This window comes from Aegilops tauschii, chromosome 5 (assembly GCF_002575655.3).
Source record: "Aegilops tauschii subsp. strangulata cultivar AL8/78 chromosome 5, Aet v6.0, whole genome shotgun sequence".
Lineage (NCBI taxonomy): Eukaryota > Viridiplantae > Streptophyta > Magnoliopsida > Poales > Poaceae > Aegilops > Aegilops tauschii.
In genome coordinates, this window is record NC_053039.3 from 478,023,318 (window position 1) to 478,051,221 (window position 27,904).

General features: G+C 43.3%; 2 protein-coding genes across 2 annotated transcripts; one reads left to right on the plus strand and one right to left on the minus strand.

The window, feature by feature from the left end:
* Positions 1–7,226: 7,226 nt before the first annotated feature.
* On the minus strand, positions 7,227–24,027 carry LOC109778945 (uncharacterized). The gene is made up of 6 exons (XM_040390877.3): positions 23,496–24,027; positions 11,243–11,460; positions 10,861–11,030; positions 8,330–8,832; positions 8,147–8,219; positions 7,227–7,701 (listed from the first exon to the last, which is right to left on the minus strand). Exons 1-6 carry the CDS (start codon positions 23,514–23,516, stop codon positions 7,577–7,579), a joined length of 1,110 nt encoding a protein of 369 aa, XP_040246811.1. The 5' UTR covers positions 23,517–24,027; the 3' UTR covers positions 7,227–7,576.
* Positions 22,227–26,653, plus strand: LOC109778954 (uncharacterized). The gene is made up of 10 exons (XM_020337534.3): positions 22,227–22,406; positions 22,571–22,630; positions 22,731–22,770; positions 24,034–24,212; positions 24,915–24,953; positions 25,024–25,113; positions 25,246–25,306; positions 25,754–25,884; positions 25,998–26,089; positions 26,181–26,653. Exons 1-10 carry the CDS (start codon positions 22,359–22,361, stop codon positions 26,296–26,298), a joined length of 858 nt encoding a protein of 285 aa, XP_020193123.1. The 5' UTR covers positions 22,227–22,358; the 3' UTR covers positions 26,299–26,653.
* Positions 26,654–27,904: the final 1,251 nt, after the last annotated feature.

Below are 27,904 nucleotides of genomic sequence, written 5' to 3' on the forward strand. Positions count from 1 at the left end.
CTTCTATTAATTATGGAGCTGCCAACCCCATCAAGCAAAATATTTGTTCTTTTGGGGCTGGCACCTCGAACAAGCATAAAAATAGAGGGAAGCAGATATATTGTCGTGTACGCACACACCCTTCTTTCATTAGTTTAGATGAACCATTGATGATCAATTCAGACCAGTGCATGCGATTAAAATTAATTTTACCTAAATAGATGGTGCAGAATAAACTACAACAACTAGATTTGCAACCACGGGATGCTGACAATATCTTCAAAGAACATTGCAACAGCAGCTAGGCTTCACAGCAACATATGGTAAGCCAGTGTGTTTTAGTACATGTGAAATGTAATGCGAGTGGGCTGCTTTCTTGGCTTGTGCCCTCAACATGTAATCCTACCGAATTACAAATAGTTCAGTTGTTTGCTTTGCTGTATTGCTTGATTCGAATGCTTATTTGTTGTTACGCTATACCTGAGTTGGCCAATATGTCAGCAGTGCCTGCTGTACTATCGTAAAGAAATGCATGCCTATTTCATTTGAGTCCTTAACTTTTCCTCTCAACTTCATCACAAGACTGTCTTCGTAGTTTATATGAGGCCACACTGTTAAGTGCTTTCTCAGATTATTTCAACTGCTTAGATGCCTTGGAAACTTAAATATAGCGGTTGTACACTCCCTTTCAACTAGGGATGTCAACTGGGTCCCGTTTAATCCCAGATTAAAGTCCACTAGTGGTATGATAGTTCAAAAGAGTTTTTGTTTTTTGAGGAAAATGAACTAGGGAGGTAGCAAAAACTAACTAGATGGGACTGGCGGATGTCGTTTATTTGCCACTTACATCCCTAGTTTCATCTTACCATTTTAATTTCTTTTCGGCTGATGCTGCTTCGAACCATTTAAATATAGTTTGCCATGCTCGGCAATAATTCGTATGTTGTTTACCATGTAAGCTTACTGCCTGGATCATACGATAAGTATCTCTTACTGATGTCCAGCGGAAACCTTTCAGGATGCCATTCACACTAGGACACAATGTACAACCCCAGAATCTATTTGTGGAAGCAGTGCGCCATCCATGTTACCAAATGGTAGCAGTTCAGAGGCAACACCGCCGGAGAGCAGTCTGAGCACATATATTATAGTGCTTGAGGCTCTACTAGAGGCAGAAAGAGATGGTGTGGCTGCCATGAATGAGGTAATCTTTATCTTGAGGCTGGAAATTACGGAATTAGCGGCACGCATTATGCAAGCAACCCAAGAATTGGAGGAAGTAAGAATGTTGCATTTGAAGACGGAGGAGGTCCTGCTGTTTCTGCTATCTGAAGCCCAAGGTAATCCCGGTTCTTCTTTAGATACCAGTTGAAATTGTCATTAGATTATTGTACTTGCATGTTGTGTCATGTCTCTGAATCGATTATGTTGCAAGACCCCCTATGTTGTCCATGTGTTGTAATGATCCGAATTTCTTGGTGAGGTAATCCTCAGTACTTGTATGATTGACATAAGGTGAACTGTTTTTCGTGTGAGCATATTGTATTGGATGAAATAACTGTTTGACTCAGAATGTATCCAACCTACTGAATTCGAAGATCACGACATTTCTAAATCATAATCATATATAAAGGTGGAATAAATCTTTGTTGTGGTTTTGAAGAAATAAATAACAAAACGTATAATTATCTGTGGATATTCGTAATCGAATACAAATTGGATTTGAATTTAGTTTGCCAGGTCCCAGGGCAAACGTGAATGCTAATTCTCCCAAGTTATGAACGAAGCGGCTAAACACCAACTATAATTTGTGGGCTGCCCGAAGCAAGTGTTTGCGAGATGGAAATTACTGTCTACCCCTGACACTTGACATCCTTATCGACCGGATTTACACTGCTGTCGATAGGGGTAGACTAGTAACTTCAATCAGACGTGACACGACGGCCTCTGAGCCCATTCAGACACGGTGGGCGCCAAACGTGGGCGGCAAAACACATTTGATTCAAGCTCGTCCGAAAGACATGTGTCTCTTCCTCCATTTCCCCATTCATACACGGTGGGTGGCAAAACAAACTCTCCTCGTCCGAAATCGATGTAGGCTAATATTTTAAATAGGGGCAGATATGTAACTTCCATCAGACGTGACACAACCGCCCTACATGTCAGCCCCGTTCATACACCGTGGGCGCCAACCGTGGGCGGCAAAACACCCTCTCCTCGCCCGAAATAGTTACCGGCAAATATTTGAGAGATGCGAGATTACCGTCCTATCCCCAACCGACGCGATGTCCGAAATTTTAAACGGGGGATAAGTTCATAACTTTCCCCCATTTCAGAGAAGCGCGTCCCAAAGTTTGAGATCCCCCCCCCCCTCCATTTCCCCATTCATACACCGTCGGCGGCACGACAACCTCCGCACTGCGGCCAGCCTCCTCCGTCCGCCACCCCATCCTCCACCTTGCCAGAGCCGCTACCCCTACCTCGTTGTCCACTGCAAGAGATGGACGTCTCTCATCCACGACGTTGGACCAGGATCCTTTCATCGCCTCCTCTCGCTTCATCGGTGCCGCCGTCCACCTTGTCGTTGCCGCTCCTACGACCGCCTCGTCCACGGCAACAGGATATATCCCCCGACCCGGCCGTCTGCCGTCTAAAATCTTCTTCCCCGCCGCTGACAGCCATCGCACCCGCAGCACCCTCAACGTATCAGCATAGGCCTACACGGCGTCGCAAGAGAGGTGGTACTCTTCCATATGTGCTTAAGTTATTGATCTCACCGGGAAAATAGATCGTAATTTGTTTACTGAACTTTTCTTGTCCGTACCAAATCGTAGTGGCTAGTTGAAAGCAAACATTGGTTGCGAAGTAGCTTTGTCCGGTTTGCACCTTCAGATCCGCCATGGCACGGGCACTATACTCGTAAAGCTTATGGTTTCCCCCCTTTATATTCACTACCATCATCGTAGGTGCTTCGTGTCGTGCTAGCACTGCTCCTCAAGACCTCAACCCAAAGCTTACGTGTTGAAATACGAATCTGATATGATGCTCATATCACTAAAACAGAGAACGTTTAATTGGTCACCTAATGTTCCTATATTCGTTTCGAAAAGCATGTGCGCCACCCACTGGTCCAGCTAGTTCCACTTTCCTGATTTTTCTCTTGATGCTTAGGGTTTTCCCCTTTTATCTACTCTACTATGATCTGCGTAGGGGCTTTGTGTCGTACTAGCATTACTCCACCCTTCAAGCTAAATAACACAACACTCAGAATTCGAAAGCTTAGTTGTTCAAATATGATTGTGATATGATACTGATATTAGTTAATCGACACATTTAATTGGTTAGCTAAAGGTCCCACTTCAGTTTCCAAATGCATGTCGCGACATATAGAGAGACAGCATAATTGCATTTCTTTGTCACTTGTTGACCGTACTTTCTTGTCCATACCAAATCTTAGTTGTTATTTCAAAGCAAACATCGGTTGCTAACTACCCTTTGCGCGGTTTGCAGCTTCAGATCTGCCATCCCACTGCCACGGTCAACACTGTACTCATCATGCTTATGTTTTCCCCATTTTATGATGACCACAATCAGCCTACGTGGTTCGTGTCGTAATAGCACTGCTCCAGCCATCGAGCTAACCAAGCTTAGTTGTAAAAATTCATATCTGATATTATTGCTAATATTAGTAAAACTGAGAGATGTTTTAATTGGTTAGCTAAATGTTCCTACTTTAGTTTCGAAATGCATGTGAGCCACATATGGAGAGACCGGAAAGAATAGTATTTCTCTGTGCGCTCTGGTTCATCATGGGTGGCCAACCGACATTGTATTGAAAGACTTGTAATATCTTCAATCTGCTTGCTCTTCTGCTCTTCTTTAAGATGATACTCTTCTCTTGCGGTCGACTGGTCAGGTCGAGTTGTTCTCCCTTAGTATATTTTGAATCTGTCAGGTCATGTCGACTTGTTCTTCTTTACTATATGTTGAAGCTATCATCTGCGAAGTGTCATCACTTCTGGAGCTCTCATATTTTGAGTAGTAGGCCACATTGTATTAATGCACACAACAAATTACAGCATGCATGGCATCTTTTAAAAGAATTGCAGAGATAGCACAAAGGGGTTTACAGGGAGGCAGTATTGGATTAGAATCACTTCTGCATTACAAAGAAAATCTCACTTGTTTTTATGTTTTCATGCATGTCAGATATTGAACATTATCAAAATGAATATGAGAATGGGCGCACGAGAGGAATATTGCGGAATGATCCACTGGCTAACAAACTTGGCATGGTGGAGGATGGCCTATCTTATTCACCCATCAAGGTGCTTGCTCTAACTTTGCAAAGTTGTATTGGTCGCACATATTTTGCATCTGACCTCTTGCATTACTTCTACTTTGTTACACCATCTGCTTAGTTTAAGCATCATATATGAGTATATGCCATACCTATCCATTTTCTGTACCTATTCCATGTGTCGTCACACTATGTTTTCCAGTCAAATGTTGTTCTTTCGTAATAGATGTCCAAAAGGAAGAGGGTGAGTGAAGATCCTCAAGGAGTACAAACTAGGTATTTGCAAAAGGTAGTGATACCTGTTAAATCAGATAGATCAGCAGCCACAGAAAACACAGGCCCAACTGTACCACACTTTACCCCTACTCCAGTGGCCAAACCCCTATTAGAACTGCTGGGAGCCCAGCGTCAGGTACTGTCTATGATATCAATTCAAAATTTGAACTCCTAAATTTTTGCTTCTGCCTTACCTTCTCTCTTGTACGAAAACTAATTTCAGATGAATCTCCTTGCTCAAAGGATCATACGATCTCAAAACAATAATGGGCTCTGCATTGCTCTTGTCAGTACCTCTCTCCCTTTTGCCTTGTAACGCTGTACTTAATTAATTGCTATTTGATTATGTATCATCAGTCTGCACCTGAGCTTCATTATCCTCTGTTTCTTCCAATATTATTTGATCTATATTTACTCTTTGCAAAATGTAGAATAATGGCAACGCTTATAAAGAATTTTCTTTGGGGAATTTATTGAATTATCCTTCCATCAACATGGAGAAGAGCTTTGTCCAGCCCGTGTTAACATGTAATGTAAGTTCATCCTTCTCAAGCCTTCAAACTTTGTTCTAGTATAGATTTGGATAGGCATCATTTCCTCCACTGTTGTTTGCTTTGCTGTTTACATCTGATTGGATGTTTGCAACAACTACCAGTTTCAAATTGTAGTTGTAAAAACATGTTCCTTATGCAGAACAGATCCATTTATTTGCTTATATAATTGTGAAACCTGTTACGTGTCTCCTTCTTTCTCTTTCAGACTCGTATCTCTTACGCTAGGCGGAACTTTAGGGAAGATAGTGAGCCAAACCATCTTGAGGACAGCGAGATGACCCCAAGGTCCTGTCTTGATGAAGACAGTGAGTTGAAGCTACTCAGCAGAAGGTGTGAGACAACCTCTGTGCAGTCGCTGCCTCAATCAGTTCGACTTCTTCAGTCTCAACTTAAAGCGGAAAGGCTTGCTTCAGCTCAGCTCCGACTTGAAGTCAAAGATGCAATGAAGATGTCAGAGGACTGCCGTGCGCACCATCATGCCTTAAATCTAGTGTTGATCCATCTATCGTTGACACAACTGAGGTCTACTCAGCTTCTTCAGCTGTTTGGGGGGCCCGACGTGGCCAGGCCTAGTGCCTTCTGAAGTACTCTCAGTTTTGTATATTCTTTTGTCGGCGCGTTTATTTGCACTGGTGGCGAACTTTGATGCCCAGTGGATGTAATATGTGTGATAGCCGTGATAGCCTAGCGTAAGTTGCTTGCTTATTTATTTCCTTGTTGTCTTGTTTATTTGTTTGCTTGTAGTCATTGCAGTTCTTTTTCTGCGGTTTGCTAGTGGCTGCAATAACCTATTTTTTAAAACTAGGCCACAATAACCATGGGCTAATATTTACTATAGTGACACTGGGCCTCCTACGGGCCGTAGAAACAGTGGGCCTTCTACGGGCCATAGAAATAGTGGGCCTTCTATGGGCCGTAGAAACAATGGGCCTTCTACGGGCCGTATCATCAATGGGCCTTATACGGGCAGTATGATCGATTGGCCAAACATGGGCCAATAACAGGCCGCATTATGGCCGTAAACGGGCTAGAGTTGGAATCGTCCGTTCATGGGCCGACCATAACGGGCCATCGTTAATAGGCCGTATTTGATGACGCTATGAAAACGTCCCAACGTATTAACGGACCACAAACAGGCCGACTGTAACCACGGGCTGCATTTGGCCCACAAGCAGAAAATGACAGTAACGGGCCGTAAGTAAACGAATGCTGGAAATGAGCCCAAGAATAAATGGGCTCTGAGAAGGCTGAAAGATAACATGGGCTGGAAACGGCCAACGGAATAACGGGTCGTTAATGGGTATAAAGTGATACACTGTTCATTACGGGCCAGTTTCACCACGGGCCGTTAATGGGTGTAAAGTGATACACTGTTCATTACGGGCCAGTTTCACCACGGGTCGTTAATAGGCCAAGAGTTACATAGGGCCTCATATGGGCCGAAAGACGTCATGGGCCATACATGGGCCAGAAGTGAAAACGGGCTGGAATCATATTGGGTGGCCCAGATGACGCTACTGGGCCTAATTTGGATAGGGCGTAACGGGCCTTGGGTTAGCGGGTTGTAAATGGGCTATATGCGAACATGCCGTTAACAGGCTTTACATGGGCCGGCCCGCCACCTTTTGACCAAGTCAAACGGGCCGGCCTTTTCACAGGAATGGGCCTCTGTTGGGCCGTGCCACGTGTCGACGTATCATAGGCGCCTTATGTCCAATGAGTGGATGAAATCTGTCCCAACGATGAGCCGACACGTGTTTCCTCCAGCCAATGATGATTTTACACGTGGAAAATCCCCATTGGTCGGGGCTGTTAATGGGTTATTGGATCCAAAACCCGACCCGATAGCTTAACGGCGTTCCGTTACGGTGGATGCCACATGTCGGTCACCCTTGACGAAAGCACTTCTGTGACGCGGGATTTACCGTCATGGAAGTGGACACTTCCGTGATGATAATTTTGGTAATGTCATGGAACACTTCTACGACAGCACAGGTATGACTATCTTGATTCTGTCATAAAATCGTCATGGATGTACATGCATGACAGAAAATGCGACCTACTGTGACAAACACGTATCATCACGGAAGTGTATTTTTTTGTAGTGAGTATACAAAAAAATTACCAACATAATGATCATTAAATGTGCTCTTAATGTCTGAAACTAATAATTAAAAATGTTGGAGCAATTTTTCCTAAATATGGGAGCGATTGTTGCTTAATACTGGGGCAAATTCTCTTAGAGCAAGCTAATATGCTGTGTTAGCAGCTTACAACAAGGAGACACGGTAGATACAATAGTACAATAACATTGCAGAGTATGGTTTACAATAAACTATGGAATCTAGGTTTATGCTACTCGAACTTTGAACTATTCAGCTGATAATTTGAAATGACCATTAACGAAATTTCCACTATTTCCCCAAATCCCTTGGAAACTTTGAGCATGTCCTTGAACTTTTCCTGTTCAAGTGTGGCCTGGAACACCTTTAGCAGCACCTTGTAGCTCATGATCAACATGTGGATTGATTTGATATGGATATTTCTCATCCCCTAGCATCGTGGCATTGGTTGTGGGTGGGAAAAATTCTTCTGCATTAGCCATAAGAAGAAAAGAACCAAGTTATGCGCAAGCAATATGTGAACGAAAAACTAACAAGGACAGAACACCAATTATCCAAGTAGTTCTTTGACATTACAATAAACATGAGGATTAATAATTTCTTATAGCAAAGAACAACTATTACAGAACGGGCCAAACCCAGCAATTTACAACTTATCGGGGCTACCAAAGCATTTTGTTACCCATTCTAAAATATGGTATTGTGTAGGATAAACCTCATATGGGTTTGAACACCTAGATCAATTTTTTTGCATAATATATAGAGTTGCATTATACTAAATTACATTTAAAACTACATGTCCCAACAATTACAACTAGGTTGGGACCTTTTACGATGACATGTGAATTCCTAGAAAAAGATTTTCTGGTCGTATACTTATATCATACTATCAGTTCACTAAACAATAAGTTCACCTGCACACGGTATTTCCATGCCATCACCATGATCCATTTTCCAATCTTCAGCAAGATCAACCTTACTATTAATCTGCATTATAAACAATAGACCATCCAACCATAGTCTTGTGTCAGCACCAATCATGGGTGGAAATAGTTAGGGTCTATCTTATTAAGAGCAAATAAAATAAATCACATCACCTTTGACATCACTAATCCCATGTAGTTCTCCAAGTTTTTTGCTTGTGGTTGTCTTGAACCACTCAAGATATTTAAGCCCAAATCTAGGATAGGCTTAATTTCCTCCTTTGATCTAAGGGATAGACATGTTTCCAAGAGCTTGTACACATGCATCATTAGGTTGGTTTTGCTATCACATCGCCTGCAGTAGTATTGCACATCCATGGGTGTACCTCCTCCAACAGTTCCAGCCAACAAATGTTGAAAAGCACAATCAAGGTGCCCAACATGCCCACATATGTTGTTCTCACCCACAACTACTTTGCACTTTATGTAGTTATAACCTCGAAAGGAATAGTCAACAGTTCTACCGCAGATAATGCAACAACTGTCATGATAGAAATTAGGAAATGTAGAGAAGTTATCATAACCCAGTGCTAATGACGGCTCAATTATTCCATTTATCTCTTCAGTTGGATCCACTGTGAGAGTTTCAAGTTCAAGGCCCCTCACTTGTTGAGCTCCTGGAGATATTAAGTTGTTATAGAAGAACACAAAAATGGACAATGTATGCAGAAACAACAACAAATACTGAAAGGCAATATAAATGATGCTTCCTGAATATATTGTCATAGAGAACACCAAACAATTAACATATCAAATAAGAAGTTGTTCATTTACTTATGTGATGCCTCTACAGTACTAGATTAATTCTCAAGAAATCCCTAGGTTGGATATGAAGAAAACTAAGGAGCAAGATTAGTGCAAATTTGCATGAAAGTCTTGGACGAGTAAAATTGTTTTCCTTTCCTTTATATGAGTTAGCACTATGGTGAAAACCACTGCTTGAATGAGCTGAGTGAAGCTCGGTGTCACTTGGACCAGTGGAAGTAGGAGTACACATGGTGAATATTTAAGGATCATATTGGCGGCTAGAATTTAGAATTTGGGAAGAAGATAAGTTATGCAAACTGATATGTGTATATATATATATAAACTAATATTGACACGTCATCCAAAATACAATATGTATATAAACTAATCATCAAACATGTATACACGTAGAAAATAACAAGCATGTGCATCCACTGAACAATAATGGCTTAAAGAACTTCCCGGATTAGATGTAGACTTAAAAAACACAGGTGCCAAGGCTTCACAACTGATATAATAGTGAAAGGAGATTCAATGCATAATGGCAACTACAGTGAAATCTTTGACAACATGCCAGTGTTGCCTTCTTTCTCATTTTTTTATTTTCTCCCTTGTATACTTATTTGCATTGGTAGTGTCTCCAACCCATATTATTTTTCTTTAAATAAATCGAATGCACAACTTCCGCTGATGGGTTATCTTGTACTCTCTTCGTAAAGAAATATAAGAGCGTTTAGATCAAGTGATCTAAACGGGATGCGGATTTAGTGAACATGGTTCAACGCGCACCCCTTTAGTAAATTTGAAAAAAAAATACTAGAAAAAATAAAAAAATCTGAATACTTTTTGTAACATACTTAGTCAACCGATATACGCGCGTACAAAGTTTCACAAAGAAATTACATCCTTGTTATTCTGGGAAAAAATGACAAAATCGATTAGAAAACAATGTTTAATGAATAGTAAGGTCCTAATTCTATTTTCTTCACTTAGAATTCCACGGGTGTCAATACTTCATGAAACTTCACACGTGAGTAGAATGATCAACCAAGTTTGTTACCCAAAAACTGTAGATTTTTTTTCCAATTTTCCTAGTACTTTTTGTTTACTATTCACGTGGGTGTGCGTGGAACCATGTTCACCTTTGTTTTGATCTAAATGCTCTTATATTTCTTTACAGAGGGAGTATCTAGGAGGTATATTAAGTGGGACACATGAACAAAGTCAATGATGTAGATCCAACAAAGTGTAGATGTATGGAAAGGACATGCAGAGTCACGACAATATATCAGATGCAACCAATTCATATACACTTGCATGAAAACGATGGGATTGAAATGTGAAACAAACCACCAAAAACATAAATATGTTTGATATAAATGTTAATACTGATATCAGTAAGCCAATACCCGAATGGAGATGAATATTGAGTGCTCCTCTAATAATAAAGTTATTTAGTACATAGCGGGAAAGTAAATGGAAGATCTATAGAGCCCCATGCGTGTTTATTAATTAGTTCTACCATGTTACTTTCCTCCAAAAATATCAATACATGTGTTCAAATAGAAAAAATCTAAGGACCCAGATATGGAAGAAACGACACGGTCGGGAGATACAAAAATAAATCACATTTACAATTTATAAAAGCTTCCATAGATGGAATGTGTTATAGTGGTTGTTGGTATTGTTGCATTATGTAAACTACAATGAAATATCTACATTTAAGAATTACCTACTCATTAATTTCAGTACATGTTCTTATGGTTGTTGATGTCCTGACAGCTGCAAATATCCCAATATATACCAGGAAGCAACTTCGGAAACATTTACTACCCATACTCTTGTCTAGTGAATATATTTTTAACATTTAACATCAAAGTGCAATAGAAAGGACTAACCTCTTTGAGTCATGCTCCCTTTAGCACGGATACTCCATATAAACATAGATAAAAATGTGTCGGGTTCAACATCGAGAAATAGTGTCTTGATAAACTTTATAACTTCTTGCTTACTTCTCAGTATTATACTTTTGTTAGTAGCACAAAAACGTGAGGGTGGGATAAGATACCTGTGCAAAGTTGGTTCCACAACATAAATCAGCAATGCCGAAGCGATTCATTTTTTAAATCAACCATATAAAACGTGAATAATTCATATGCTATTTTTCGTTGGTGCAATGCTATAGCTAATATATAAAATAACCTTATAATACTTTTGCATCTTTTGCATGGAAAACTATTAAACTTCAGAACCTACTAAGTCCTTGCTGAAACCATTTACCTATCGGACCAGTGCCCACTCATAGTAGATCTATTTCCCACCACTTTCCAATGCCATTCATCTCCACTACATGGCCAATTTTCAGGAGCATAGGGCAAACCCCTACCATATGTGCTAGCAACAACGGGTACTGCAATAAGGCCATTCTCACTTCTACATAGTTTTGATAGATAAAGCTCCTTGGGTACATTCCTTCTTTTTACCAATCCATTGTGAACCTGGAAAAAAAAGAATTACATAAATGTGTATCTCAAATTCAACTAAACCAACGCTAAGATATACTTTCCCACCACTAAATTTGCCAGAAATCACATGAAGAAAATTCTTTGAATTCACATTCATGATAAATTTCTAAAGGAGGCCATCATGACCAACCATCTATGCTATTGGCAATGTCCTCCCAGTGTAGTGGCACAACAAAGATGTACTAGTTCATATCCTAAGTCCACATCTTGCACTCCTGGTCGGATGGCTTTGAGGCACATCCTTCATTGTTACCACTGGAGCACAACTGGTTCTTGGAATTACTAATCATTTAACAAGTGCACCACACCCCTGCCCCTAGACGATACTTCTCACCCATGATGGAAGTATCCTTCTCTTCCTCCTCGCTTTATCTGGCCAATTGACAAACTACTCTTCTAAGCCATGATCTAGGTGCGGAAGACATGATATTATAGATCATTTGGAAGGGTTGTGCCTCCCTGAGAAGAAGGAACCAATATGGATTTCTTAGAGGATTAGATGATTTGGTAGATGACATTAGATGGTTGGCCATTTTTAGGGTTCATACAAACAAAACATTCAGCCACGCTGCAATGATGAAATCCATGCGAATAACATGGTCCTCGGTGCAAGATTTAACTTTCAAGGTCCTTGGATCAAATTTGTTTATGGTCCAACGTCAATAACTTTGTGACTGGAAACATGTGATGGAAGGGGGACCCGTGGCTCTTTAGGGGTGATTCCATTGTTCTTCAGGGGTACTATGGATTTTCAAACATGTTCCGGTATAAGATGGATAAAATACTAATCTAGGCCCAAATTAGATGATTTAGTAAAGGACATCAGATGGTTGGCCCTTTCTAGGGTTCACACAACAAAACTTTTAGCCACACTACAATGATGAAATCCATGTGAATAGCATAGTCGATGCAAGATGTAACTTTCAAGGTCCTTGGATCAATTTTTTATGGTCCAATGTCAATGACTCCGTGACTGGAAACATGTGATGGAAGGGGGCTCGTGGCTCTTTAGGGGAGATGCCATTGTGCTTCAGGGTACGATGGCTTTTCAAACATGTTAGAGTACAAGCTGGACAAATCCCAGTCTAGGCCCAAATTCATGGGGTGCCGGATGGACTGATGAAGAAGACGGAACCAGAAAAGAGGGTTGCAAAGAAGGTTGTATGCCCATCGTTTAAAGTTTTTGTGAATGAAGGTAAAAGAAATACATCCAAGTTTCTGTAAGCTCGTGTTTACTTGGATGTGAATGTTCCCCTGGTTCACTCTGTTCCAACCATGATTAAGGAAAGAGTGAAGCATATGGTGACATACAAGAAACTCCTAAATTATTGTGACTTTTGTGGCATGATGGGACACATTGTGACATAATGTGGTGAAGGAATCCATGATAAAAAAATATTTTGGTGAGTGGCTAATTCTGATTTTTTTTTTGTTTTAGAGGAACTTGGTAAAGTGAACGTCATGGTGGTGATGATAGAGGTAGATGTAGAGGGCGTGGAAGAGGCCAGCGCCTAAGCTTTTCTCTGAATGAGAATATAAGGGTACAAATTAGAATAAAGGTTTGAGGATGGTAATGGAAAGAATGCACCTGGAGGAGGGTCTTAAGGGAAAGCAGCCCTAGCGTCTCGTGGGTCGCATGCGCGGCTCATGAGGCGACAGCCGCCGCCGCCCCAACAACCACCTCCTCCATGCTCCCCTTCCTTGTCGTCACTGTTGGCGGCCTCCGGCCGGCTCGCGGCGGCGGCGGGGTGCCTCCGCCTCCTCCTCCCCTCTGCTGCTCCCGGGCTTGCCCTCTTCCTCGCAAGCGACGCCCTGCCCAGATCTAGAACCCCCTCCCTCCCCGTCGTCATCTGTGGCCTTGCCTGGGGGTGGCGCTGCCATAGGCGGGTGCAGGTTGCAGCCTTCGTGCCCAGGTGGTGCGTCTCCTCGCATGGGAGCCGGTGGTAGCGGATGGGTTCCCGCCCGCCGCTGGATCTGGTGGCTCTCGATGGTCTTCATGGGCACGACCCTCTTCTCGTCGGTGGCCCATGTGGCTGCTATTTTGGGAGTCCATCAGCGCAGATCTTGGTCGTGATTTGTCTTTGTGCGAGAAAGATACACGCTTGGTGTGGCCGCGATAGGTGGAGTTGCACTAGTGCGGCACCAGGAGAGGCTGGCTACGTGCTTGCGGTCCACCGCCCAGTGGGTGGTGGGTGAGGGTGGATCCCCTCGGTCGCCAGAGCGGAGGCTCCAGATGGTGGGCACAATGGCACCATTCTGGCGGGTGTCATGGCGTGGGTGCTCGTGTGTCCCCTAGGCTGTTTGGGCAGCGATGTGGCTCACTTTGGAGACGTTTGTCGGCCAGGTGTGGTCTTCGGTTCTATCCCGCTCTACTTTGGCCGTCGTCTGCATCTCCTCTTGGTTGACCACGATCGATGGACCTGGGTAATGGTGGCCATGTCCCAAGCGAAAGCTTTTCCCGGCGGTGTCGGTGCCAGTGATAGCAACGCCTTTGGGCATTGTTCCCCTCCTTGGAGGTGTCATTGTGGGTGGCCTCCCCATTGGGCTTTGGGTGAAAACCCTTGTCTGGCTTGTTCCAGACTGAGCGGTGGCAGCGCCATGCCGTTGTTCCCTTCTTGGAGGCCCCGTCTCATGAGCAAGGTCCCACTTTGCCGGCCGTCAAGGTGGGTTCATGGATGGCAGTTTCTTATCATCGTGTGACTGTTCCGTGCCTCGACGGTGTTGCTCTCTCATAGGAGCTAGGTCCGGTGAGGTGGTTGTGTTGGAAGGCCTTCCTTTGGGGTCTTGGCGTCAGTGTCCAGCTGTGCTCTAGGGAGGTGAGCATTTCATTGTTTGATGGTGTGGCACCCTTCAAGCCAAGGCGAGGAGCAGGGGGGGCTCCTTTAGGCAATGAAGCATGTTGGTGCTGGTGTCCTGGACGGCCAGGTGATGGCATAGCCACTGTCGATGGCTAGCCTCCTTCACATGGTGGCCTCCTTCTCGGCATCGATTCTTTGATCATGTGTGAGGGCTTTGCTACTAATCCTGGGCGCCCTGTATCATGCCATAGTTTTTTAAGTTTTCTCCACGTGTTTTTAGTGTTGTGTTGTGTTGTACCGGTTGCTGTTAGGGCTTCGTGTCCTTATCTGTAAGGGCATCATTAATTTAACACCGGGTCATAGGCCTCTTATCTAGAACAATGCACCTGGAGCTAGGAGCAGGTTGGTTGGGCCGGATGACACTTTCCTGAAGGATGGTCATCCACCATCAGCTGCGAATGGGATAGTCTCTAATGAGGTACTTATACTTGAAAACATAGACAGAAGTTAGGTTGATATGAAGAGCCAAAGACGGAAGGACATGAGATTCCATATGAAAATGAAATTAATCCATCATTGACACCTTCGAGGGGGATATGGAACTATCGTGGCCTCCAAAAACTTGTGACAATTCTTGCGCTTCTAGACGTCCGGTAGCAAAGGGGGGAGACATCATCTTATTACCTGAAACCCATCTCAATTCGTGGTTGGCCGAATCTCTTCGTCGATACTAAAAGATGAATCATAAAGAAGTTTTTCGTACTGACGGGAGAAGTGGTGATTTGTTACTTCTCTAGAATCTCACTGACGCACAAGACATCCAATTATATTGATGTTTTAATCGGTAGTGGGCAGGAGAAAGATTCGCATGCATGCATGGTAAGCCAAAGTGGATGGACAACATTTGTCATGGCAGAGACTCAGAGATCTCACTTCATTTTGACATCTTGTAGATGGTTTTGGGTGACTTGAATGAAATCATGTATCATTTTGAAAAAGATGATGGGAATTCAGATATACAGAATTTCATGCAAGCATTTAGGGGTGTTATACAAGAGTACAACCTCTCATATTTTGGTTATGTTGGTAATCGATACACGTGCCATCGAGGAAGAATTTCTGAACGACTTGTTTATGCACTCACAAATATGAAGTGGAATGACAAGTTTGCTGGTGTTTTACTAGAGAATTTGGAGTATAGTAGTCGGACAATCCACCACTTTTGATGCACAAGGGTGAAGCAAAAAGATGATGAGAACCATGGGTTTGAAGTGATGTGATTTGAGGCTTGCTAGTAGAAGGAAGCCTATTTTTGTGAGGTGGCTTAAGCGGCTTGGTCTGGGACTGGGCCAAAATTCAAATGAGGCAGCTAGGTGGGAAAATTGGCCCTAGTTCACAAAATACTTCATATGTGGGGCATAGTTGTCATAAAAATTAAATGAAACAAGCTTAGAGGAGCTCAAAGAGAATTGGGGGGAGTTACAAGAAGTTCCATCAGAGACGAGAATCTAGCTCGGTAGAAAGAGCCCTTGCTCGAGATGGAGATCTTTTTGAATAAGAAAAATTATAGTGGGGCTAAAGAATTAGAGCAATTTGCTAGAAAAAATGGAGGTTGCAACATCAGCTATTTTGATCATTTGGCAAGTTTGAGAAGGCAGCAAAATCAAATTAAGGGCCTAACATATATGCATAGAATTTTGTGAGAAGGTATAGCTCATCTAAATCCAATGATTTCTTAGGCCTATTTAGTACTGAAGTTGATTATGTTGAACTGGTTATTTTGGAGAGGTTGTACCTCATGTTTCTCGGGACATGAATGATGAAATTTAAAAACCTTAGTTGGTAGATGATATTAAAATATATATCTTATCTATTGGTGATCTGAAAGCCCCATTACGGAATGTTTGCATGCAATATTTTTAAAAATGTTGGCATATGGTATTCACTTTGTAGCAAAGTTCTAGCAGTAATTAGTGAGAACATGATATCTTGATACCTCAGGGGTAGAATGACCATGCCATCATTCTTCTTCCTAAGGTAGAAAGTTCAGATTAAATTATCCAATTTAGGACCATTAGTTTAGGCAATGTGCGCTATAAGGTTATATTAAAAACTATTTATGTGAGATTAAAGCATGTTTTGATGATATAATATCCCATATTTGAAGTGCATTTTTTCGCGAACTGGCTTATTACCGATAACATACTAGTGGCCTATGAATGTATGCATATGCTTAAAAAATAAGAATGACGGGAGTGTTATTGCGCTATAAACTAGACATACATAAAGATTATGACTACATGAGTGGGCTTTTCTAGAGAAGATGCCACTCATGCTAGGTTTTTGTAAAAATATGCTTGACATGTTGATGGGGTGTGTAAAGTCAGTTAATTACAAGGTTAGACTTAATGATCTATATTGAAAATTTTGTACCCACTCTGGTAGGGAGATCCAGTGTCCCTCTATTTGTTCCAAATATGCACAGAGGGTTTGTCAAGTTTATTGGTTCATAGGTTCGTTGCATTGAAGGTGTAAGGGTGTGTAGAAATGTACCATCAGTTTCTCATTTACTTTCTACTAATGATTATTGGATCCTTATGAAGGAAAACTTGACTAGTGCAACCTCGTTGAGACAAGTTCTTCATCAATATTGTGAAAACCTTTGGACAAATGATTTGTGAATTTAAATGTAGTAATTATTTTAGTCCAAAATGTTAATGTTGGCGTTAAGTCCCAAGTTTGCATTGAATTAAGTACCATGACTGAGAATATTTTTGATAACTATCTCCTCCTTCCTCCAATGGTGGGTGCATGTAAGAGTGAGAGTTTCATACACCTTCTTGAAAGAATTATTGAAGTTGAAAGTATGGAGGGATTTTTTTATCTATTGTAGGGAAACAGGTCTTACTAAAGGTTGTAATTCAGTCTCTCAATTTTTTTGCTACGGTGGAGGGTGGGAAGATACAAATGAACAAAAAAGAATGCATGCTTGGGGGGAATATGGACCCCAAAGAAGAATCGGGGAATGGGTTTCAGGATTTTGCATGCATAATCTTGCAATATTAGCAAAATATAGTTGGACGCTGATCACTAAACCAGAAACCTTATGTTCTAGGGTCCTAAGGGCTAAGTACTACCCTAATGAAAATTTATTGAAAGTTGGACCTAAGAGGGGATCTTCTTCTACATGGCTGAGTAATACATCTGTTTACACACTTTTATGAGAGGAAACATCTTGAGAGTTGGTTTCGGAAACAACATAAATATTTGGGAGGGACATTGGGCGTCTTGTAGCTCAACTAGAAAAGTGACAACTTCAGGGGCCAAAGATTATTGCAAACACTTGATGAGATGATTTATCCATAGACATGACAATGGGATGAACTACTGCTCCGGGATATTTTCCTTAGCTTGGATGTAGAAAGAATTTTTTGCATTCCCCTTAGTTTACACATGACTGAGGACTTTATGACATAGGGCCACACAAAATCGTGTAGTTTCTATGTTTGCTCTTCTTATTATGTCGTAGGGCAACACCAATATGGAGCATAGACTAGAAGGGGAGACAGACAAGGATCATCTACAACTAACCTAGTGTGGGATATCATGTGGAAACTTCAAATTCTCGGCAAGATACAACAAATTGTATGTTATGCTCTACATGGTATTGTTTCGGGTATAAAGAATTTAGCAAATAGACACATCATGAATCTTATGTTCACTTGTAAAAGTGCCAAGGAAGTTTGGAGTGACCTGGGATTGCATGAAATAATTGGTGTGGTAAAAGATTTGGAGATGTATGGGAGTGTTATTTTGGAAGAACTACTTACACAATCAAGAAAGCAATCATTGTGGGAGTCGCTAGTCCTCGGCACTTGGTACATTAGGTGGCAGAGGAGAGAACGTTTTGAACCCTTCAAGCATAAAGGGGAATGTTGATTGGCCATTAGATACCATTGTATCGCTGCCTGTGGAGGAGTTCTCGCAACCTAGGACCCTGAAGCCTTGCCATCGGCTCTGCGACCCGTAGCAACTACGGGAGCTTCATCATCATTAGGAGAGTCGATGAGTTTGAGCCTTCCTAATACTTTCTCTCTTTGCTCTAATATATGTACACCAACTTCTACCCGCATTATGTAGCCATACCTTAGCTTTAATTATCTCTCGTCTCTCTTTATTTTGAGGAGGGTAAGAAGGAACAGGCAAAGGAAAAGAGTGATGATAGCATGGGCTTGATCGATGAATGTCTTCACAAGTGCCTCCATTTCATTTTTGGTTCCTCATGATCCTTTCTTGTCTCCTCTTTCGTCTTGTCGATCATCACAAGCAACTTTTAATGAATTTGCTCGTCTTATCATTTTTTCTTTTCCAGCTTTGGTGTTGGCAGAGGACGACATTTTTTTGTAAATTTCGAAGGGGACCAGACTAGCTCATTGAATCATGTCCCACCTTCTTTCGGAGTTGGGGATGCCCCGACGGTCGCCACCCCAAACCATTGCGAGTTCATCCAATGGCCCGACTGATGCTTGGCTCGCACACATTGAGTGACGATTAAAGGTATCTTGCCAATATAAGCCTTTTAGGTTCGTTTTCCTGCACTTATCTTCACGCCTCTTTCTTTTCCCTTAGGAGTCGCTTGTGTCTCATCGTCCGGCCCCGACCTAGGCGGATGCCTAGGCGAGCACCCTCCGAGTGGACACAGTTGTTGCACGTTCTGCCCACACCCAAATGGTTGCGATTAGCGGTGAGGAGGCACTTCTACTATAGTCCTAGGCTCGCCACATGGCTCATCTTCAGCTGCTAGAGGCGTATTGCGTTCTCCATGACCTCCTCACTAATCGAGTCATGCATGAGGGCCTTATTCCTTTGAGGACCCTTCCTTGGTGGGCTATATCCGGACCAGTTGAAACGTGGCTTCCTTGGTTCAGCATATGTCCATGGAGTTTCTTACAATAGCAATGATTGACGTACCCTTGTCGGTTCATGAGGTTTCTTTTGACACCCTTCAGGCATCCTCCAAGGTGGCAGTTGACGATGATCAAGGTCCTTCCCTGTCGGGTATGGTGCGACCGGCCTCTTGCGCGAGTCTTCCTCTTGTTTTGTTTGCGGGGGGGGGGGGGGGGTTGGCCGCCAGAACTCAGTAGGATTGTCAGTTATGTGGGGTGCCACTGTGATAGTACTCTTTTTGTATTCCTAAGCCTTCTGTAATAAAGAGAGTTTTAAGGTTTTCTCCCTTGGTGGTCTACTATTTGATTTCACATCCATAGCGAGGAGTTGCTTGGTGCAACTTCGAATACCTACCCCCACCCCCCTTGATGAGAAAAGAGCCTTGTTAAGCTCCTTCGGTTCCTCCGCCAGTGCTTTTTGACTACAAGCGGAGGTATTGAGTTGACACATTGGGGCAACTTTTACTACAGGATGATTATGCCCTTTTCCCTTTGGGCCCAACCGTTTGCCTTGGCTAGGACAAAATTTGGAGAGACACGTGCAGTCGAAGAGGTCAATGCTTTTGTCGGCCAGGACAAACTTTGAGCTGAGGCAACGACGGTGTATGCCCAGTAAACCTGATCATTGGTCGGGCCTGACCTTCAAACTCCAAGCCCGAGCTCTTCCTGAAGCCTGAAAATCACTACCTTCGCAAGCCCGAGCCCAACCAAAATGCAAGTCTGAAGCCCGAAAGCCCAGTCTGAATGACACTTTTCATTACCTCCATGCGCAAGCTCGACTTGAAGCCAGAAAGCCCTCGAAATCCTAAAAAAGAGAAGCCCGAGCCCAACCTGAACTATCATCTGGGCTAGAAAATGATGCTCGAGCTTGGCATGAATGCGAATCCTAACTCGGCATGACATGGGTTTTTGGGTCAGGCTACCCATGCCATGGTCTAACGTCGAGCACTTTGGCCATCATGATAGCAACCATGGAGTTCTTGCATTACCCGAGGAAGGCCAAGAACTCATCGCTTACCATAACTAAGCATGCATACGATCATGATACTCTCTGTAATTGGGTTGATGAACACCCGGATTTTCTTGTAAACGTCCTGATAAATGTTGTAACTATTTTGCCTAATCAACAAAGCATGCTATGATGGATTTCCCACAAAAAATGAGACGAAAATGGATGGGCATAACCTGGATTTTGGAGCCCGACTCAGGGGAATAATGTGGCACTACAGACAGTCGTCTCTGCACGTGGTGCGCCTTTGCCGAGGACGACGACAATGCGTGAACGATCTCTTTGTCCCTCCCTCCTCCTGTTGAATTTGAAAGCAAAATGATATGCAATCAGGGAGGGAGATCGCGATGATGTGAAGAGGAAGGAAGGATAATGGGATGAGAGTGGTGGTGTTAAGCGGATTAAAGGGGCAGGTTGTACGAAACCAAGGCGGCAATGAAGGTGGAAGAATGAGACCATGATAGCGGCGACGATGACTGGGGTTCCTCGCGAAGATGGAAGGGTACATGCACGTCGTGTAGTTTGATTATCGATTCTTTTGACCGATTCTCCCATAATCTGCCTAGGTAGTCACATCTACCTAGGACATGTCACCCCATGCCACTACAACCAGTAGAACACCTCCCGCGCGTGCAGGAAGTCTATGTGGACCAGCCACAACCCCTCGCGCATCCACCGCCGACTAGGTGTACGCAACAAAATAAAATAAAATCTCAAGGATTGAGAGGAGCTTGGAGGTTAATACTGATTTACCACCCTACTATAGGTGGGATAAACTAAATGGCGAATCATACTTTTGCACCTAAGCACGAATGACTAAGCGATTGTGCGCAACACTACCAGATCTAGATGTTGACGAAGAAGAATACCTACACACACTCGAGGGATATGCGAGGTGGCCAAAGAGATGACGTCGCGGGGGAGAAGGTGTCGGAGGCATCTCGCTTGTGATTGGCTCCATTGGATTTTGCTTCGTGATTGACCACGGGAGGCATCTCGAGGGGCATATGCATGAGAAAGACCCGAGGAAGGATCTGCATCTTGCACCGCATTGCCGCGGAAGGGGAGCAAGTGTTGATGGCCTGATAGGACTGGAGGGGCCCGGTTTTGATGTCCTTATTATTTCCTCGAGGTGGATTATATTCGAAAGTCTTATATATTTCCACTCTTTTTACATGGCAATGCGCTCTTGCAAGAAACAAATTTCTATCAGACCAGGTCTAACTGGTTGGAGAGTTATTTTCCATCTGAGTAGAAGACACTAGCAGTTTCAATCTTAGAGCATCGCCAACAGTCATCCTATAATAGGCGCGAGTCGTTTTTAGGGGTTTAGGGCGCAAAGAGCCAAAAAAGGGCCTCCAACAGATGCCCGATCCTAGTTTTTTTTGCAAAATCTTTTTTGGGCAGCCCCAAAAAAAGGCTCCTCGTGCGACAAATTTGGGGCACTTCGGCGGCTGCCCAAAAACGTGAGGCTACTTTCGGACGCCTTCATGCGACCAGAAACCCTTGGATCCATCCACCGACCGGCGGCCGCGTGGCCAGCCCCTCCAACCCCGTCGGCTTGTCGCTGCTCCCGTCTTATTTTAGAGCATCTATTGGAGCAGTTTTGTCTTATTTCATGAAAAAAGGTATTTTTTTCCTCTATTATAGGGCTGCTGTTGGAGACGGCGTTTGCTCGTGCAAAAAGAAAAGAAGGTTTTTGTGTCCTAATTTTTTTTTACTCCACCATGTTTTCATGCCCTATTATAGAGCTGCTGTTGTTGCTCATAGTGCATTCAGTCCCGCTTGTGCCGTATACGTGGACACCGCCACGCGCAGGTAGTGTCAGTGTCTGCAGCCAAGGACACATCATCCCAAGCCACGGCAAACTATTGGACAGGGCCACGCGCGCAGAAAGTCTACGTGGCCTCTCGCGCATCAGCCGCCGATCATCGCGCAACCGACGGCACAGATAACCCCACGTAGGAAACCACAAAATAAATAAAACCTCTCGTAATTAAAGGTCAGCACGAAGCAACCCCTCCTCAAATGGCAACTCCCCCGATCCCGAAGACGACGCTCCGAGTCGGCTCCCACTGATCGCTTCTAGAAGCTTCCAGAAAGCTCCGGCCCGCCGCCATGGCCGCGCCCTTCTTCTCCACCCCCTTCCAGCCCTACGTCTACCAGGTCGGTGCCGCTCCCTCATCTCGCACGTTTCTCGTCCCCGCGTAGATTCTAGGTCTGGATTCGAGGTCGCGGGGCTGGATCCGCACGATCCGTGGCGCCCTGCTCCCGATTGGACCCCCTCTCATGATCTGATTCGGTTTGAATTGCGTGGTTCCCTTTTTCAGAGCCAACAGGGATCTGTGACGGCGTTTCAGATATCCGGTGGGGATGTGCAGGTCCTGCAGGTAGTTTCCGGTGCCTAATTCTCACTCGCCTGTTCTTTATTCAGATGGATCGAGTTGTCATCATTTCTAATTACTTGTGGGGAAACAAAATGCTTTTTAGGTGATGGTGAAGTCGCAGGACAAGTTGACTGCGAAACCAGGTAATTGAACCGACTCGTTTCTGTTCTGCGGCTGAAATTTGCAGCTTGCAAGCTCAACAAGTATAGTTTGGGTGACATGCCGAATACATTTTTTTAGTTACTCGGGTCTGCTAGCCTGGTATTCATGTGGCACTTGCCAGAAATTATTAAAAAGTTACATCCATAGTTTCAATTGTATATTATTCTTAAACCATCTTAATGTTTTGTATACCTATTTGGCATGTCCACTATGATTTTGTTCAATAGCGCCTTGAAAAATCATTGTGCATCAGCGTGTGTTGATAGTTGTTACTGCAAGGTGCTTTATCGCGCCGCTTATTTTATTTCTATGTATGATGTGACGCTCATAGAGGTTGTATGATGTGACGCTCATAGAGGTTGTTTGTGTGTTTTTTTTCCTCAGGATTTTGGACTGGTAGCTGAGTAGGGATTAATCGGCGAATCGGCCAATTAACTGAATTATCGATAACCCATTTCTTGGTAGATTAACTAGGGCCGTATCGATATGTCCTAGGCGACATGGCAACATACAATGTACTCCCTCCGTTCGGAATTACTTGTCACAGAAATGGGTGTATCTAGACGTATTTTAGTTCTAGATACATCCATTTCCGAGACAAGTAATTCCGAACGGAGGGAGTACTAAATATTGGAATATGCAATCCTGGGCTACATAGTTACATACACACCAATCTTCATAGATGACATAGGAGAAGGGAGATTACCTTGGTGCTTGAGGAAGCCATGGACAGAGGAGCGGAGGAGCAGGCGACGAAGCAGGAAGGAGTAGCAAGCTTGGGGAAGCAATCTGGAAGACGGCGCCGTTGGCTGGTCGGTGAGGAGGCGGCGAGCTCGGGGGCGGGGGCACTAGCTGCTCCTTGTTGCTGGATGAGGGGAGGCGAGCGGATGAGGGAGGCTCTTGGAGGAGGGGAGGCGCTGGCTGCCTGATGTTGCTGGCGGCTGCTTGGGGCAGAGGCGGTGGCAGCGGCGGTGGCGGCTCCTCTGGAGGAGCGGGAGCCCTAAACCTAGATCGGGAGAAGGGAGGGATACATGCGGCTGGGAGAAGGGTTGGAAACAGGCTATATTTTGGGCAATTAGTCCGCCCACCCGATAATTTGGCCTTTTATTGGCTATCAGACTGATAAATCAGCCGGCCCAGTTAATGGGCCGAATAGGGGGTATTCGGTTCGGAAGGGTGCCGTGCAGCAGTTAACTAATCATGATATTTTTTAACATTGATTGCTGTACTTTTTACCTTTTTAGGTACAATGTGTTACATGTCCGGGAACATTCAGATGGACAACAATTACTTGCCTGAAAACGATGGAGGCGTGTGGCAGTGGATATTTGGAAAAAGCATAACCAGCACTGTTTTCTTCAATCCTGGCCCTGATGATGGATATGTGGGGATTTCTGCGCCATTTCCTGGGAGGATACTGCCTGTTAGTATATCTTTTCTGTGAAGTCATTACATTGTTTAAGTCTTAGCTTCATCTTCTATTTTTCAGCTTAGCTCTGAGTTGTTTCTATACTTTCCATGCAAAGCCATAGGTTGCTCATGCCAATTACTCCCTCCGTTCCTAAATACTTGTCTTTCTAGACATTTCAAATGAATATCACATACGGATGTATGTAGACATATTTTAGAGTGTAGATTCACTCATTTTAGTCCGTATGTAGTCATTTGTTGAAATGCCTAGAAAGACAAGTATTTAGGAACGGAGGGAGTACATCATTATTTCTGCTCATCATTAAAAATTTACAAATCCTTTGTTACCAAAATAGAATTATGTCACTTGTTTGTGTTACTAGCTGTGTAGTTACCAAATATCCTTGGCTGCAGACATTGAATTTTCGTCCTTTAGAAGTAATGACGAGATAAATTCTTGGTGGTAATAGGATGCATTAACATTAAAGTTACATTTAAGTATGAATTTGTTTATCCTATTTGCCTATGTTGGCTTTAAGAATGTCTTTGTTGAGTTAAAAAAGAGGTAGCTGCAGTTTTATCTTGTCAAACTAGTACACTCATTGCGAATATGTATATCTCATTTTAGTGGTCATGGTATCTTAAAACACATTACTTATATTGTCAACCGAAGCTGTTGTCTTAGTCTCACCATAATTACTTGCTTTTGTTACAGATAGATCTAGCGAACTTTGGTGGAGAACTACTTTGCCAGGTAAATTATCTTGAAGACTGTAATCTGCTTTGAAACATTCGCATGAACCTCTTAATGTACCAAATTGCAGGCAGATTCTTTCCTCTGCTCGGTCAATGATGTGTCAGTCACAAGTAGTACAGTTGATCAGCGGCCGCGCAACATTGAAATTGCTGCAGAGGTAGGGTAATTGTTGAGCTACCTTATTGATTATGAGGTCATGTGGATCCTGCAAGTTTGTGTTCAGTTCATTTGGCATGCTTCTGGGTAACTGTTTGCCAGGAAATGAAAGATGCACATTTTTCTTCTACAGATGATCCTCAAACAGAAGCTTAGGGGTCAAGGAATGGCCTTCCTTGTCGGCGGTGGATCAGGTACACTTCACCCTTACATCGCAGTGTTGAGTGTTAATGTAGATATTAGTAATTAAAGGCTTAAAGCTGCAATGCTATTTATGTTGGTTAAGTTTAGATCTGAATATTTTAGGTCTTAAATATTACAAATCTGTGATTCTGTAAAAGCTCTAGGACATGTTGATGCGATATATTGCTGAAACCTGAAATATGTCACGGCAAACTTTACTTTTTGCTCAAATATGGATGTTGTTGACATGGGAGTACTTAGTACAGCATCTGATTCAGTATACTTGCAGTATTTTGTGTTAAACGATTTTCTGGGAGCACCAAATCTCTATTTTATTTCACACAAGCATGAAACCTGTTGTCTGATGCTAATTTGGTTTTGGCACTAGCAAAATATTGCAACTTTGGTAAATTCGACAGGGTCCTAACTTTGGGAGCTTTGCTCTCTACCTTTGTTAGTAATGCAGAAAATTCTTGCTCCCCGGGAGGTGATTACTGTTGATTGTGCTTGTATTGTGGCTATGACAACCACCATTAACTTTCAGTTACAGAACCCTACCCCACATAGAAGAGCAGTCCTTGTATTCGGGGTGAGTATATCCTGATTCTCCTTTTCCTATTACTTTGTTCAAGAAGAGCAGCATGTTCCTTTGTGTTGAGATTTCCTTTGTTTCGTTGCACTGAGAAGCATCATCTTATGCAGGGTGTCAACCAGCTAAAAGCATCTCTCACAGGACCTGGCGTCGTTTTCATTCAGAGCCTGCCCTTCAATCGGCTCTCACAGCGCATCGCAAGGTAAGAATGCTGCGACAACACATCTCTTCCCAGTTCACTCAGCCCTCTTGCTTGTCACTGACTTGAAGTTCATTCATGTATTCTCAAGCAGTAGATCGGTGGGGGCCCCAAGCTTGAGAGACAACCCCAGGTTCTTCATCCAGATCGTCATGTTCTTCTTCCTGGCCTATGTCATGATTGTGTCGTCAATAATTCTGACGGATGTTTAGGCGATGCCGCGACGAGCATCTTGGTGTAATCCTCTTAGGATGTTGCCTGGAAGTTGGAAGAGTCAAAGTCCCCCCCTCCTTTGTAGATGCCGTGTCGCGGGCGTGAGTAAGCCTGAGAAGAAATCGCATAGCTGTTGTTAGAAAACATAGTGGAAAGTTTGTCAGATTTCTTTTGTATTATGGTTTGCGACGAGCAGCCCTTGTTCGTGTGTAGACAGCAAGCTCAAGTTGCACAGCATAGGGTGAATATTACCATTGACATCGACTTAGATCCCATTGAGCCGTTCGGTCGATAAAGTTGTTGATGTATTTCTGTGCTCCATATCTTATCAATCTGCAAGCTCGTATATCTGAATCCACTGTCTGGAAAGAGGATGGCGACCAAGGCAGGGAGAAGCGGTCGCAAGAAAAAAGCGGAGTACCAATCTAAAATGTGCCGGTTTTGCTATGCCTCATGCAACCGAAATCTTTCTCGGTTTCAGGGAGGCCATCGCGACAATAAGAACTAAGGATTCCTCAAGAATTTAAGGATTAGTAGTTCTTTTTCAAAATTGTTTTCGAAAAAGAATGCATTTAGTCCTATACATACGCGAGGAAGGTAATAAAAAAGAGAGAAGACTGTTCCTCTTTCTTTTATCACTTCGAGTCGTGCAAGATGAAAGTCTCATGCACTGTTTTGCATGAGAAAGAAGCGAGCCACGGCCTCACCGCTGCGTCGCAGCCAGAGAGGGTGGAAAAAGCGTGGCGTCTTAGGGGCGCAAAAAGAGGGGGAGACTATAATTTGACCTTTAGATGAGCTTGTAGAATCAAACCTAGAATTTCATATTTGACCTTGCATGTATGTGTACAACTCCAAGAAAATTAGCTCAAAACTTGATCTACAATAAGAGATTCAAAAAAGACAAATTCAACTATGAATGGTGTCAGCTTTGCATGAATAGTATTTGACACTATTCACATCCGATTTTTGCCTTTTTTGTGTTCTCTTAAGTGTAGTTCAATTAGGAGCTGAAATTTTTTGAGGTTGTACATCAAATATTGTTGTGTGTCTACAAACATTTTGAGAATTTTTGAACATGTTTTGAGTCTTCTAAAAGATTGATCTCATCAAAGGTTAAGGTGGGGACTCAGGGTTGACTGCTGGTGCTCGAGAGTGATAGTGGGGTTTGAGGCTTTAGAGGGTTAGTCGGGGTGGCGGTGCCGTTGGGTGTGGGAGGTGCTTCAGGACGGTGGAGGAACAATGTGTGTTGTTGGCCGTGGGAGGCAATTCGACCTTGGGCAGAGGCCAGTGGTGGAAGAATGTCTTTCTTTAAATCGGTCCCAAAGGATCTCAAATTCGTTAAGCAAGAAGAAAGTTGTCCAGTTAATTAACAGAAAACTGGGCAAACACCGTCATAACACACTCATAAAAGCAAGGCACTTCGGGCAACCTGGCAGCCCACGCAAGAAACACACGCCATTGAGGAGAAAAGTGTCGTCGATGTTGCAACCCGGTGTCATCGTCAGCACACCTCCGAGAGGGTGACTTGACTAAATCATCGACGGCCACCAACTAACTCGCACCACAAAACAAACGCCGAGGCATGTGCATGCCGAAGCCAAATAG